Here is a 13576-nt window from a genome sequence, read left to right on the forward strand (position 1 = left end):
AACTCATCGACATTTCCTCAAATTCAACATCCTCATCCTGATTTTCTTAAAATATCTGACCATACTCCTTGAACGATGCACTGACTAAGATGTCCGCCACTTGACACTGGATGACTTTGCGAGGAGCCATTTTGGCTCCCCTGGGACTGCCGTTGGCTTGATTGTGCAGTCTGGGAGTGAAGTGCGGCTGGCACCCAGGGGGCATCCATGTGGAGTCGGGGCATGTGAGATTGAGGGGGAGTTAACTAAGTCTGCCCATTCCCTGTGCATCCTGGCAGGGTCACAGGATGGTGCTGAGGGCGATAATCATTTCAAATTATAAATTCCTTTTTAATTATGAATTATGCATAAATTTTTAATTAATCTAATGTTCCCAGGGTTTTTTCCCTCCCATCGTCAGTCAAGATCTCAATCTAATTACGCTGTATTAAGCAGGAGAGTGGCAGGCATAGCCTCGACCCTGATGCTGAACCTTCAGTCCACCTTTTTCTATCAATCTCGCCATTGCCTCCAAACACTGCCTTTGATATTTTGCAACATGGTGAAATGCATCTAAACACGGGCTTTGTGCACCTTAGAGCAGCACGTTTCCAAAGTTGGGTCGAATAATGCTGCATCATTACTTTATAAAGGTTAAGAAGATTCTGCCCATAATCAAAGGCAGAAAGTAAATTACACAATACTTTTTCCACAGTTTATGGAAGTGTCTTAATGACCAACAGTCACACACAGGTGGTGACCAGCTACACCACATTAATTCCATAAAGGCCCGAATGGGGGAAAGGAATTCAAGACAAATACATAACTATCCTAAAACATAAAATAAAACAAGTATCACTCCTGAAGGGCATTAAAAGTTGGGTTCTTTCTCCCCCACTTGGAATTTGTGCAGCACATGTTTTGCAAATAGCATTCCTCTTAAAACCAGCCGAGTTGGTGACGCCATCTTGACCCTGCTTTTGGTTTACAGCGAATGCATCGTCTTCCTGCCTTTGCATAATGTCGGACGTTATTGTTCACACATTTGAATCCTGTAACAAGAGATGAGGTGTGGGAGGAAAATAGGAATCACTAAAAAAAAACCACTGTGCCATTGAGGTGCCTTGAGAAGAGCACTTAGGCTCTGATTGTTTCAGTGGATCGAAATCAGTAGCCAACAGCAGGGGGCATTAGGGTTAGCTACCGGGCAGCTGTCGAGGGTCTTTAACTTTGCACAAGAGAACTAAAGAATTGGGCTTTGCCAACAGATGGAGATCTTCTTCGTAGAACTGATAAATAATCGAAGAAGACAGAGTCATATTTCCTGACAGTGAAAATAAGCCTATATGCTGCTCATGTCATGGCACAGATGCAGTCATGTTTTCGAATAATATGCACAGTTACAGGCTGGCATTCACGTGCAGAATCCTCATGGATCAGTTTAAAATCGAAGCGCCTCCAAGCCATTTTTTTTTAAAAGAAAAAAGAACCTCTATTGTTGCAGCAGTTGTTCATTGTGCGCTTTTGTGATGACCACGGGGTAGGTGCCACAAAATCAGTTAGATCTCCTACATTTACTCCTGAGAACTGCCTATAAACTGATCAGAGTTCTGGTAGTTTATACCAGTTAATGCATCCAGTGACTGGGATGGTTAGTTCGTGGAATAATCTACTTTGTGGCTTCTTATTTTCAAAGAAATGACAAAAAGTGTCAAATACTCCACTAACTAACCATCCACAACACATTTACTTCTACAAAATACCACTGTCAAAGCTCGTAATAACAAACAAGCATGGACTTGGATAGTTGTGAAAAGGCTAAAAGGTTATGTCCTACTTCCCTAACATGCTCATGGGTCATCACTATCCTTGTGCGGGAGTGATGGCATGTCTGATATTCTCAATATGCATCATGTTGAAAGCCTGAAAAACAACAACTCAAATATAAGTGTCTGGAGATGTCTGTATGACCCATGCAGCATGTTTTGGCACATGTGCAAACTTTTTTCCCCACTCAAACATCTTCACAAACTCAAAAACCTTTAAAAGCAATTATGCGTTAGCAACTGTCAAACGTTACAACCGTCTATTCACGTCTTCTCCCATTGTCTTAAAAACCTTGAAAAAAACAGTTTGCAGACAGACACTGCAGCCTTGACCTGGAAAGATAAACATGAAACTGTTTACACTTCTTACAAATGTTATTTTTGGTGACAGCGGAGAATCAAAACAAAACTTAAGGCAAAAGGGGAGATGAAATTGAGCTTAAGATCAGAACGCCTGTCTTCACGTTCAAGTGCAAAAGCAGTGAAACGCTGAGGGAAAAAAGTGCAACTTCACTGACTGGAGTTCCAAAGTCAAGTAGAGAAAACGGCACAATAAAGCAAAGACAACAATTATGCATCAGAAAAGTCAAGCTGGTGCAAACCGTTTGTCTTTGTATTTGTTAAAGACACAAAGTCTGACGTTACTGCATATGGACATTTTAAAAAAAGAACTCTAAAGCCCAGTGTTTAAATAACTTAATGTAATCCTCTGACACAATGTAACAATAAAAACGGGTGCACTGACCGCTGTGAATGTCATGATGGGTTTAAGGTTTTAAATATAAAGATTTTCTGGTTTCAAATTACAGAGAGGATTTGGGTAAAAAAAAAAAAAATTGAAACATTTTGAGGAGTTAACTCAGTTTGTTAAGTTTAACATTAACCACACTGACGATAACATACAACTTCCATTCTAAACAATAACTCAACTGACCTGAGAGTTTCATAAGCAGGTCAGTGGCAGTCTTGGTACTGATGTCGGGGCTGAACAGGGAGGCTGCGGTAGGACCACTGGGACTGGATCTGACTCCTATCCCCACGCCTGGTAGATCCAAGGAATTTGCGCTGCTGTTGGGACGGTCCCTGCACATGCTGAAGGGCGAGAGCACGGAGAGATCCCTTTCCTGCGGCTCCTCCTTGATGTGGATGTGATTGGAGGAGGCCTCGACCGGAGGCGACGTCTGCTGCCGAGTGTCTGACTGCAGCGGGGACATTTCTGTCCCCCTCAGGTCTGCCAGGCCGCTGTCACCCATCAGGGAGCCTTCGCCCTCCGTGTCGGTGGTCAGCTCCTCTTTCACCTTGACTTCTGAGCGGGGGAAGTGCTGGTGGCAGCGCATGTGGAGCTTCAGGCTGAAATGTCGGGATGAGGTAAAGGGGCAAAGTTCACACTGAAAGGTCTCGCCCCGGTCCTGGTGCTGATGTACCTGGAGAAAAAGGAAAGGTCTAGTTCCACATTTGCTTGTGTGGACCCTCCCCATCTTTGAGATGTTGGTGTTTTTTAACCCCCCACCCCCCCTTTAATTTTGCAATTACATTGGCAGTTACAATAGGCGTGAAATAAAAATGATGTATCTGGGGATGAGAAGTATTGTCTCACCTTCATATGGGACTTGAGATTGTCTTTGCGAGCACAGCGAAAAGGACACAAGGGACACTGGTGGCTTTTCAAGCCTGTGTGGATGACCATGTGTCTCTTCCAGTAGCTCTTGCGTTTGATGACCAGTCCGCACACAGGACACTGGAACGGTTTTCCACCATCCTCGGGGGAGCCTGGGTGGTGCAGAGAACATTGTTATTACTTAGAGGAAGCAATCAGGGAGCTTTAAAAGCAGGTATTTAAGTACACCGTTTCCCAAAATATACTTACTATATATGCCTTTCTAAATATAGACTATTTCATTGATCTGGAAACAACTACTCTACAACTAATGGTTAAAAATATCAAGAGGCGTACAATACAGAATCAGTAGAACAATGGTTGTTAAAACTCACACACCTGATTATTGTTTTTGGCTTTATATCCAGCATCTATTACCGTTTAATTGGTCTTATTAGAAAGAGGCATGATTGCATTACAAATTCTACAAGAGGCTGTCAGGATGGCTTCATAAGTATTCCAGTGCCGTTCCATGAAAAACATCTGGTAATCAGTGTTTGGTGAAATTACTGTGCTCAGCCATTCATTGACCTGAGGTGTAAAACCTCGAGACTGCCTATTTGCAACAATAAACTGCCATCTGCGGCCCAACCTCTCCGAGCACTGCACGGGATCACAATGCAAAAATGACTTCGGCCGATTCCGAGTTGAGCTCAGTAAAGCAGAAACAGAACAGGGGACAGGAACTGCATAGGATAGGACCGTGATTTTAATACTTTAAGCATGTTTTCCCCGTAACGACCACCCTGTTTAATAAAAACAGAATAAGCACCTCTTTTACATTCACTATGCACAACAATACGGTGCACTTTTATGGTGGAAAAGGGGACAATAAAACAAGACATGACAGTCAATAATCAAGGTCATTTTTTTTTCCAGTCCTGCGACCAAACAACTACCTGCGTTTTTACATCACGGTTCGACCTTGGCGCTTCGAGGGTTAGAGCGGAACCCCTTTTTAACATGCAGATCACACAATATTACATCGGCTGCCTCATCTGTCTGAAGTCAATTGGATCCAGCCATTTTAGATTTGGCGGGGTTGGGACAGAAACCCTGAAAAGTGCCCATCCATCTCCTTGAAAACATTCTGTTCCTGCAAATGCCTACTTAGAAAGAGTGTGCACTCTGTGAAAGAGTGATATTTTTGTGTGGACCCTTGTTTGGGTTACATGTCTGTGCAGGAGTACACACTTACAGAAATACTGCATGGCCCTTTGTGAGTTACTGAGAGGTGGTGCATGAGAGTGAGTCCAAGCTGTTAGTGTGTGTGTGTGAATGTGTGTGCATCTGTATCCACTCAGTGGAAAGTATGATGTGTTTGGCCTCAACTCTGCTGTGCTGATCAGTGCAGAGGGCTCTGGTTAGTGGGGGTTGAAGCCAGGAGGAGGCTGCAAAGATGGATATGGACTCCAGGGCTCCCCACTGTGCAGAGCGCACACTGACAGCCCCCTTTTGGCAGCGTGCACATCCGAGCACAAACGAGCTGGTTTGGGAAGGCAGCGAGGTCTCAGCCTAAACCCCCCATTGAGCCCACAGACCTTTTCCCAGACTGGAAGGCCAGCCAGGGCTGTTTCCTCTCGGCCACGTTCTCTGCTCGGTTGACAGTTAAGCTATGGCTATGCTCCATGCTACTTCAGCGCCAGTGAAGTGAGAAGAAAACCATTACAAAACTAGAGAAAACATGTCAGCGAAGTGCAGAACTGCGCTTTTTCTGACAGGATTTTGGCAACTGCTAAAACCTGATATACCACCACTCAACCCCGACAAAGAGACCATTGTTTTGGTTTTTTTGCCGTTGCCCTTCCATTGCAAAATTTCACATTGTTTTTATCAGTAGTTTGAATTTACATGCAATTAACGATTGCGCTTATTTAATTTCAGTTTCGAAAACTGAGCTTTAATAGAAACTCTGTTTCAGTAGTCTTAAAACTTTTATGAAAATAAAGGGCTGCTGTTAATAAAATGAAGAAAAAAAAACCTCTTCCGCATTGTTTTAATGGAACTAAGGGCAAAATCTGTGGCTCTGCTAGTACATACTGTGTCACTGGGGCAAACAGAAGCATTGCTTTACAGGTTTTCAGCATTACAACTATTAATACAGCGAGGAAATGAATGTGTTATTATTAAGGTTTACCTGTCTGGCTGTTGGGTTTGCCTCTGCCCTTAGGAGTAGACGGCAGGAGCAGTTCTAGGCTCTGGGTGGGTGTTGACGGTTTGGGGGCCTTCTGGTTTTTGTCCAGTAAGGGCTTTACATCCTCTTGGAGGACAGCGGCACTTGCCAGGGAGGGACCATCCTTTTTCTCTGCCAAGAGGTTACCAGCTGCCCTGGCCGCCACCTCTTTGAGCAAGGCAGCAGAGGAGGTCATTGACACAAGTGAGAGAAACGAACTGGCAGAGGCTTGGTGGTCGGTAGCAGCGCTGGCTGTTGATGACGCTTGGCTCCTCTCGCTGACTTTCTTGGAGAGTGCAGCGAGGGTAGAGCTTGCCGATTGCGGGCTGAATGGAGAGTTGAAGGCATCGAAGCGCACCACATCATCTCCCCGACCACCTCCTCCGAGGGCAGACACTGCAGATGAGGCAGAGTTTGACGAGGACGACGACGTTGTCGAGGAGACCACGGCGTTCTTGTCTTGAAGCACAGCATTTGCCGCCGCTTTTAATTTCTGGATCGCAGAATCCGGGGACAGGCTGGAGCCGCAGGGGGTGGAGCAACTGACCGGTGGCCACTTATCTGCAACACCTGCCCATACAAAACCACTGCCATTGCTGGGAGTGACAGAGTTAAAGGGGTCAAGGGGCTCTTGCTTAATATTGGTGATTGAGGGTGCCAAGGAGGCCGGTGATGCTGAGCCACTGTTGTTATTGGCCAGTTTTCGAGCAAGAGCACTTAACTGCTGAGCATGGTGGGAAGATGGAGAGAGGGTCAAAGGCGGGGCTAAACCTATTGGAGGAGATTCTACTCCTGCACTTCCCCTGGATGATCTACTCAAAGGATCCCCAGTGTCAAGTTTTAGCGACCCAGCCTCTAGGAGGCGCCGCAGATTGCTGCTGAGGGGTTTTCCCAGAGCACGAGACGCTGCTTCGCCATACAGTGATGACACTACAGAAGAAAGCGTGTCCTGGGCTGTAACTGCTCCTCCATCAAGTCCGAGAAGTTCCAAAGAGGCATGATGGACGGGTGTGGGGCAACCCAAGGAGCTCTCCCCTCCACAGGTATCTGTGTCTGCAGAGCCTCCAGGCCGTTCTTCAGGAGAGGAGCCCCTGGGCAGGAGGAGCTCATCCTGGGTGTCGCCATATGAGGATGACTCCGAACGCGTGTCAGAAGCATTCCCAAACCAGCCTTCCTCCTCCACGGGACCGTCATCAGGCCCTCCTTCTTCATTGCTGTCTAGATCTGGAAGAGATGAAAAACGCTTCAGAACATAGAAACAAACACAGTCCAACATTGCTCTGAGATGATGTGCGATGCAAACGTTGAGCAGGCTTTTTTCAATTTAAGCATCAGAAATCACAAATGATAAATATTTCTTATTAAGAGACGAGCAGAGGGCCCCCGTGTGAACATTAGATATCGTTTACCACTGCAGGATTATTAGTACATTTCTTAAATGTCCATTATTGCTTCTATGATACTGCAGTGTATTTAGTGACCCATGTATTTAGTGAGTCCATGATGAGATTGTCACTTTCAGCCCTTAACACAGCGGCATGGCCTCCAAAAATCACATAGAACCCAAATGTTTTTGCAATACAATGCCGGCTTTCCTCGGGGTGCACCCAAGACGTTTGAGTAATTTAGATTTTCCTGTCCTTTTTTAACCATATTTTTCCCACAATTGCTCTGGAAGAGCCTAGTAAAGGGGTTACCATGACAACGGGTCCTTCTGGGAGGCTAGACAGCAAAGATTAGGGTAATGGAGGTTACAGAACTAGATTAATATTCATGAGCCTGCAGATACCACCGGAGAGCCAATAAGGATAGGGTTAAGGTCACCAAGGGTCATTAATATACACTTCATGTATCAATATTCATAAGCAAAACATTACAGCTTGCCAGACAAGGGCGAACAAAGAAAAGTGAATATTCCTAATACATATTAACAAACCTCCATAGGAATATGTCAAAAGCACCAAGCCTGGGCAAAGCAAAATGTCAAAACTGACCCCCTCCTCTATACTTTATTCAACACAACCTTGTGAAATATCCAGGATAAAAGATATTTTACAAAAAGGACACAGTGCAATTCCAGAATTAGGGATGCACAGGTCCATTGTTGGCATCGGCATTTTTTCCAAACATTTTGAACCGGTGTTAATGACAATGTGCCCAATCTATTCAATCTACTTTGCTTGGTAAGACTCTATTTCTGCGCCCTCCCGTGTGCAGCGTACGTCTTTACTTCCTACAAAATGCTTTAAACCTTTGCTGAATAAATTGCCACGACAACACGTCTTACACACATAGAAAAATACATCCCTCCATTTAACGTAATATAACGCCAACAAACAGTCATACATAAAGGTTTCCAGTTCTAAAAAGCCCACAATATCCGTCCCTGCAAAGTGGCTCAAATCTGCGTTTATACCAGGGTGGTTCTGTGCTTTTCATCAGCAGCTTCTGTGTACGACACAGTGGGTCCATTTTTAGTGATCATTATATTGCACAGAACCCACCTGCGTTCAAAAGCTTATTTTGACCAGTTAAAAATTACCAATATTGTTGTGGGTGGGCTTGTTTAAAATTTTCAAATATATGCCTGTGAATTGTTGTGAGATCGTGAGGAGAAACAGCACATTAAATCAAAGCTTTCTTTCAGTTTTCAAAGATTTTCCCAAGCCGAATTCAACATGGAAGTTAATGGGAGCGAACACCTGACTTGATTTAATATTCTAAAACCAACTTTAGCGAGGTTGTGAAGCATGATTACATTACATGGCTATCAAGCTTGTGTTTATTTTGATTGTTATTATCAAATAAGTAATTCAACACATTTACATCCTTTTATTTAAAATCGTTGAAAAACGGATTACCATATTTTCTGGACTATATGTCGCTCCGGAGTTTAAGTCGCACTAGCCAAAAAATGCATAATAAAGCAGAAAAATAGATATACAAGTCGCGCTGGACTATAAGTCGCATTTTGGGGGAAATTTATTTGATAAAATCCGAGACCAAGAACATACATTTCATCTTGAAAGGCAATTTAAAATAATGATGGATTAGCTATAGGGTTGAGGTATGCTAACGTAAATATTTTAGCTACATGACCCACAACGAACTGAGTACGTGTCTGCTTTGTTAACGTAACATATTAACAGTTATTCAGATGACTATAGCATAAAGAACATCCGAGCAAGTTTACCAAACAATCAAGTCTAACTCCATAGACGAAGCACCGCCTCTTCTTCTGCGTCGCTAAAGGAACTCGTTCCTCAGGTACACACGCCTAGAGCGCCCTCTTGTGGTTGTCCATGTGAAAATAACGAACATGTGAAATCCTGTAATAATGTATTTATTTAACATAAGTCGCTCCGGAGGACAAGTCGCACCCCCTGACAAACTATGAAAAAAAGTGCGACTTATAGTCCGGAAAAATACGGTCAGGTCAGGTCTGTTGTTGACTTGTACAAAAGAATGATCGTGGTCTTTTGTTTGCGAGCAATGAGACATAGGCTACCATTTGTTAGGTATTGCAGCATCTATCGTGTTTTTATCAGACTGGCTAAAATCAAATCATCGGTATCAAAAGGTGGAAAAAGCAGATTTTGCATTCCTCATAGAAATTTTTGCTAAATCTCTCACACACGACATACATCACACGTACCAAAGCTTGTCTCTACCCATATGACCCAAGCCTTTTGGGCCCGTTCTGTTTACAGGCAAAGGCAAAATGGTTGCCGTGGCAACCCAACCCGCCAACCTATTGGCATCATTAGAGTTGGCCGACATCTGGTAAGCCCTAGTTCACAACGGTGACCACAAGCAGATCTTACTCTCCGACTGCTGCCCTCTTGTTGGAACAGATATCAAACAGGGTTCACACACGATCCAGTGTCTTCTATGTTCCTCAAACTCCTTTTTTAACAAACAAGTTTCACATGTCAAAAATCGGCACAAGGACTTCTATTGTTATATGCCCCTGTGTCCTGTGCAAGAGGTCCGTGAACTCTCGCACTCTTGTGAAACTTAATTAAAAACACAATAGATTATGGAAAATACTGAGGACACGCATACAAAAAAAGAACGACCCTTTTCATTCTGTTGGGAAGGTGAATGAAAATGCCATAATGCATTGATTATGAGAAACCAATTTCACATGCTCCTTGAAGCCATTTTGCCACCTGAGGAGGGTTAACAGGAAAGAAAGAGCGCATAAGACAGAGAAAGAGCCAGTGAGTCATGCAGGGCAGGGCTTGACCCATTTCCATGTGACATGCAAAAAGCAGCAAGAGCCACTAATGGCTGTAATGTAGTTAGAGGGAAATCACTAGATTGCTGACCCAAGGTCTGGGCTTTGAGGCTGAACTCTCTTGTATCCAAGGTTCGCTCTTAAACCTCGGGGTTAGGTGCAACCGGACGCAACACTACACCACGGGGCTTTTGCAAGAGTGCTACAGCGCACTGATGCACTCCACTACCGTGGGTTTGTGTGTCACAGGCGAACAAACCCAGAGGCGGAATGACATTTTACAAGGTCGTGCTCTTCAGCCCAGGCTCTACGGGGCCTACATCTGAGCTCACTGCAGCATGTCACCATATGTATGGTATATACATGTGCACTTTCTTTTTTTAAGTACGCTGCCAAGGATGTGATTTAATGCTGGAGTCAAGCCCCTGAATGCATTCAACTACTTTTGCCTTCTATACATCGGCTGGCTCAGCGACAGTAACCGTGACACCCTCCCAGCACCGCCCATACCCCCCTTTCCTCGGAGTGATGGAGGCACAGAGATACGGGCTGAGGCGGCAAGCGTCTGCCTCTGCGAGGGAACCATTTAGCAGTGTAATGGCGGGGATGACTTGCATGTTGAGACAAACAGCTGCGGGGTGCTCAGCAGTCTGGATCTGTTATCACTCACACATGGGTGATTCAATGGTGCACAAGTCTGCCTCCGTGGGCCACAATAAAGTATAACACCGCCGTATTACAAACAATCAGAATAACAGGCTGCGACAAGTCAGAGTGCAAGCAGAGGCTACATAAAGAGCAGATCACGATGCTGGGAAGCTATCAAGCATAAACTGCCTTGAGATTGAACAGAGATGGAGTCAGCAGCTAAAAATATTCTGATGTTGTACCTCTGTGACTTACTGTGTTTGAAAAGCTGCGTCGCGTTAACCTCACACAGAAAGAGACACGGAGCTCACAGTTTGCAGCTCCGGCTGAGAACCCGTGGACATTACAGGTAGCGTACTTGTTCATTGTTTCAACACGCGGTGCCATCAACAATCTCCATTTGTGAACTTGGCAGGATTATTTTGGACGGGTTTTTCTAGGTCAGAGAGTTGGTGCGTGTGTGTGCGCGCACGTGCATTCAGTACATGCGAGTGTGGTGCAAGAGTCAGCCAGATTTTACCGTCACACAAAACGGTCGCTGGTGAAGAGCAAGGGCACTTCGGTGAAGGTAGGTCAGGGGGTCAGCCACCACATGACTTGTATAAGGCTGCTGACTAATGTCTCACTCTTACCCGCACACACATGCAAGCACGCTCATGCACGCACAGACAGAAGGCTATTCTGTGACTTAGCCAGCCATGAAAATTGGCCTCAATGACCCCAAGCCTGAAAACGTATGGGGGAGTGGGGAGGAGGATGAGAAGGCTGAGCGAGGAAGGGATAGATGGAGGGATAGTTAAGGGAGGGGTTGATTTGACTGGGCTGGAAAGAAGAAAAGGCCATTAGCCGATTAAGGCCGGCCGGGGTGCATCGATACTGTGCTGATGTCAAAATGAGAGTCATGCCCATGAGCCAATATAGCAAAGAGAGTAAGAGAGGCCATGAAAGAGGGAGCACAAGCTTGAGAGAAGTAATGTAGGTCGGCAGATCTTTAAAATCTCAAAGGCTACGCTGACCACACAGCTGTAATAAAAACAGCCCCAACATAACGGGACGTATATAGCATAGCGCTAAAATGATTAGACTTAGACCTCCCCTGCTGCGTAGTGTCCATGTGTCACAGGCGGGCCAGGGTATCAGGATTTAGGGAGGAAGGCAGCAGTATAGATTTAGCAAGGAAGGAGCAATGGTGGTAATTAAGTTTTGGCTGGACCCTGACGGGGGTTGCCACAGCCACGGGCAATGCTAATGAGCGCGCACGGTGGTGGACAGGGCTGCCTTATTAGTGTCTGCTGGACAATATGGTCAGAGAGACGCTCTACTGACAGACTCGTGTCTCTGCAAATGTCTGACAGTTCTCCTGGGGAGGAATGTGATTCCATTAATATGGACACGCTGGATCCAGATCACTTCTATTCACTTTTTCATTATCTCTCACTTCCTTGATCTCTTTCACACATCTCTTTCGTCATATCATGGCTCCCATCCTCCTTTTCCCCCCCATTACCTCTGCCTTCCCGGAATAAATCTTAAAATAAATATGACAAACGTCTGGATCGAGTACACATTACCCTTCAAAGAAGACAAATATATACGCATCAGTCTGTTAAAGTGCTAGTATTTATTCCTTTGTAATATCGACACAGTTTTACCAAAGTATGTACGTTATTTTCATTTTTGGAAGCCGATGAAGCAAGTCATCAATCGCGGGCGATCACAAATTTTGTAAACTTCTTTCTGGATGTTTGAACTTGCTGTGTGTCCAGCGTTGGGAGGTCACGGTGCTTTAAAAGCCTACACAAAATAAAGACTCTTTCAGACGTACTGTACTTTTTCATACCATACAAAAAAGTGCACATGTGTCTTCAATTATGTGGTAGCTGAGGAGGCCAACCGTCAAACATTGCCCTCGTCATTATTTGTATCGTCTTGATGGCGCTTTCAAACAGGAACCTACATCTTTCACGCCCCCCTCCCTTCAGCTGATAACATGTCACAAAGACAAAAGGAGCTCATCCTTTAGCTGGATTCTGAGGTGAGATGATATTCTCACAGGGGATCAGAGTTCAGGCTGCGTGGCTATATATACATAATGGCGGTTGAGTCGTATTGAAATGTAGTGCAAATTACCATCTGTGTATTTTCAGCCATGGCCTCCGTGGTTTGTGGGCACTTTGGGCAGCATGCCAGAGGTGAAACAGGAAGGAGAAGTGTTCCTTGAAAAGAGTGAGACAACCTATAGCCCCAGACCTCTGAAATACCTCATCGCAGATGAAGTGCACTTTGCCCCCAGTTTATTTTTCCCTGACATCTTTAGCATCTTGCATTTTTTAAAAAGCAGCAACTTGTTTATAACCTCAAATGTGTCATTGAGGCCCGTGGATCTAAAAGCGGTAGCTGTGCAGACGGAGCCGGTATAGCCATTGTATCGACATAAGAATGACTGCGATGACAAAGCAACGGTCTCTGATACGCTTCCACTAAGCAGCAGTTAATTATGGCGCAGTATGTTTTGGGCTGGCGCTCTTTCATGAGGATTGTGATTCCAACTGCATCGGCTACACAACTATTGTGACTCCATACCGGCGACTGCTTTATGGACACTGAAAGCACCACTGAAACAAATACAGTGTTCGCATTAAAACTAATGTTTAGCGGGGATGTGTAAGTAAGTAAGTTGAACGGGCTACTGTGATGAAGTGTTTGCAGGGAATTTCTGTCAATTTTATACCGCACCTGCAACAACTTGCTGAAAAATGTGATTATGCTGTGAGGGCATTGTGAAAAAAGACTGAGTAACTAATCGCCTACTAAAACAGTTTTTCTGGTAGTAGCATAGTTCCACATTAGGGTATCTCACCAAATGATTAGCGGTATGATTCCAGCAATAATCTACATCCCATGCTTCAAGCAAACTGCATGACCCAGCTAATTACACTAATTGGCAATGAAAATGGAGCAATCTGTCTGGTCACAGTCCCAAATACAGAGTAAAAAATGCTTGAAATATCTATTTCAGACCAGATGAGCAAAACTCAGATCTCACCGTATGA

The 13576-nt window shown here is 44.6% G+C and overlaps 1 protein-coding gene across 1 annotated transcript in view; it reads right to left on the reverse strand.

The window, feature by feature from the left end:
- The window catches only part of znf827 (zinc finger protein 827), a 51063-nt gene that overhangs the window by 26972 nt on the left and 10515 nt on the right, over positions 1 to 13576 (reverse strand). Inside the window, 3 exon segments of the mRNA XM_057034501.1 lie at positions 2740 to 3229; positions 3403 to 3575; positions 5600 to 6859. Coding sequence (XP_056890481.1) covers positions 2740 to 3229; positions 3403 to 3575; positions 5600 to 6859 — 1923 coding nt within the window.

This window comes from Takifugu flavidus, chromosome 6 (genome assembly GCF_003711565.1).
Source record: "Takifugu flavidus isolate HTHZ2018 chromosome 6, ASM371156v2, whole genome shotgun sequence".
In the NCBI taxonomy this organism is placed as follows: Eukaryota; Metazoa; Chordata; class Actinopteri; order Tetraodontiformes; family Tetraodontidae; genus Takifugu; species Takifugu flavidus.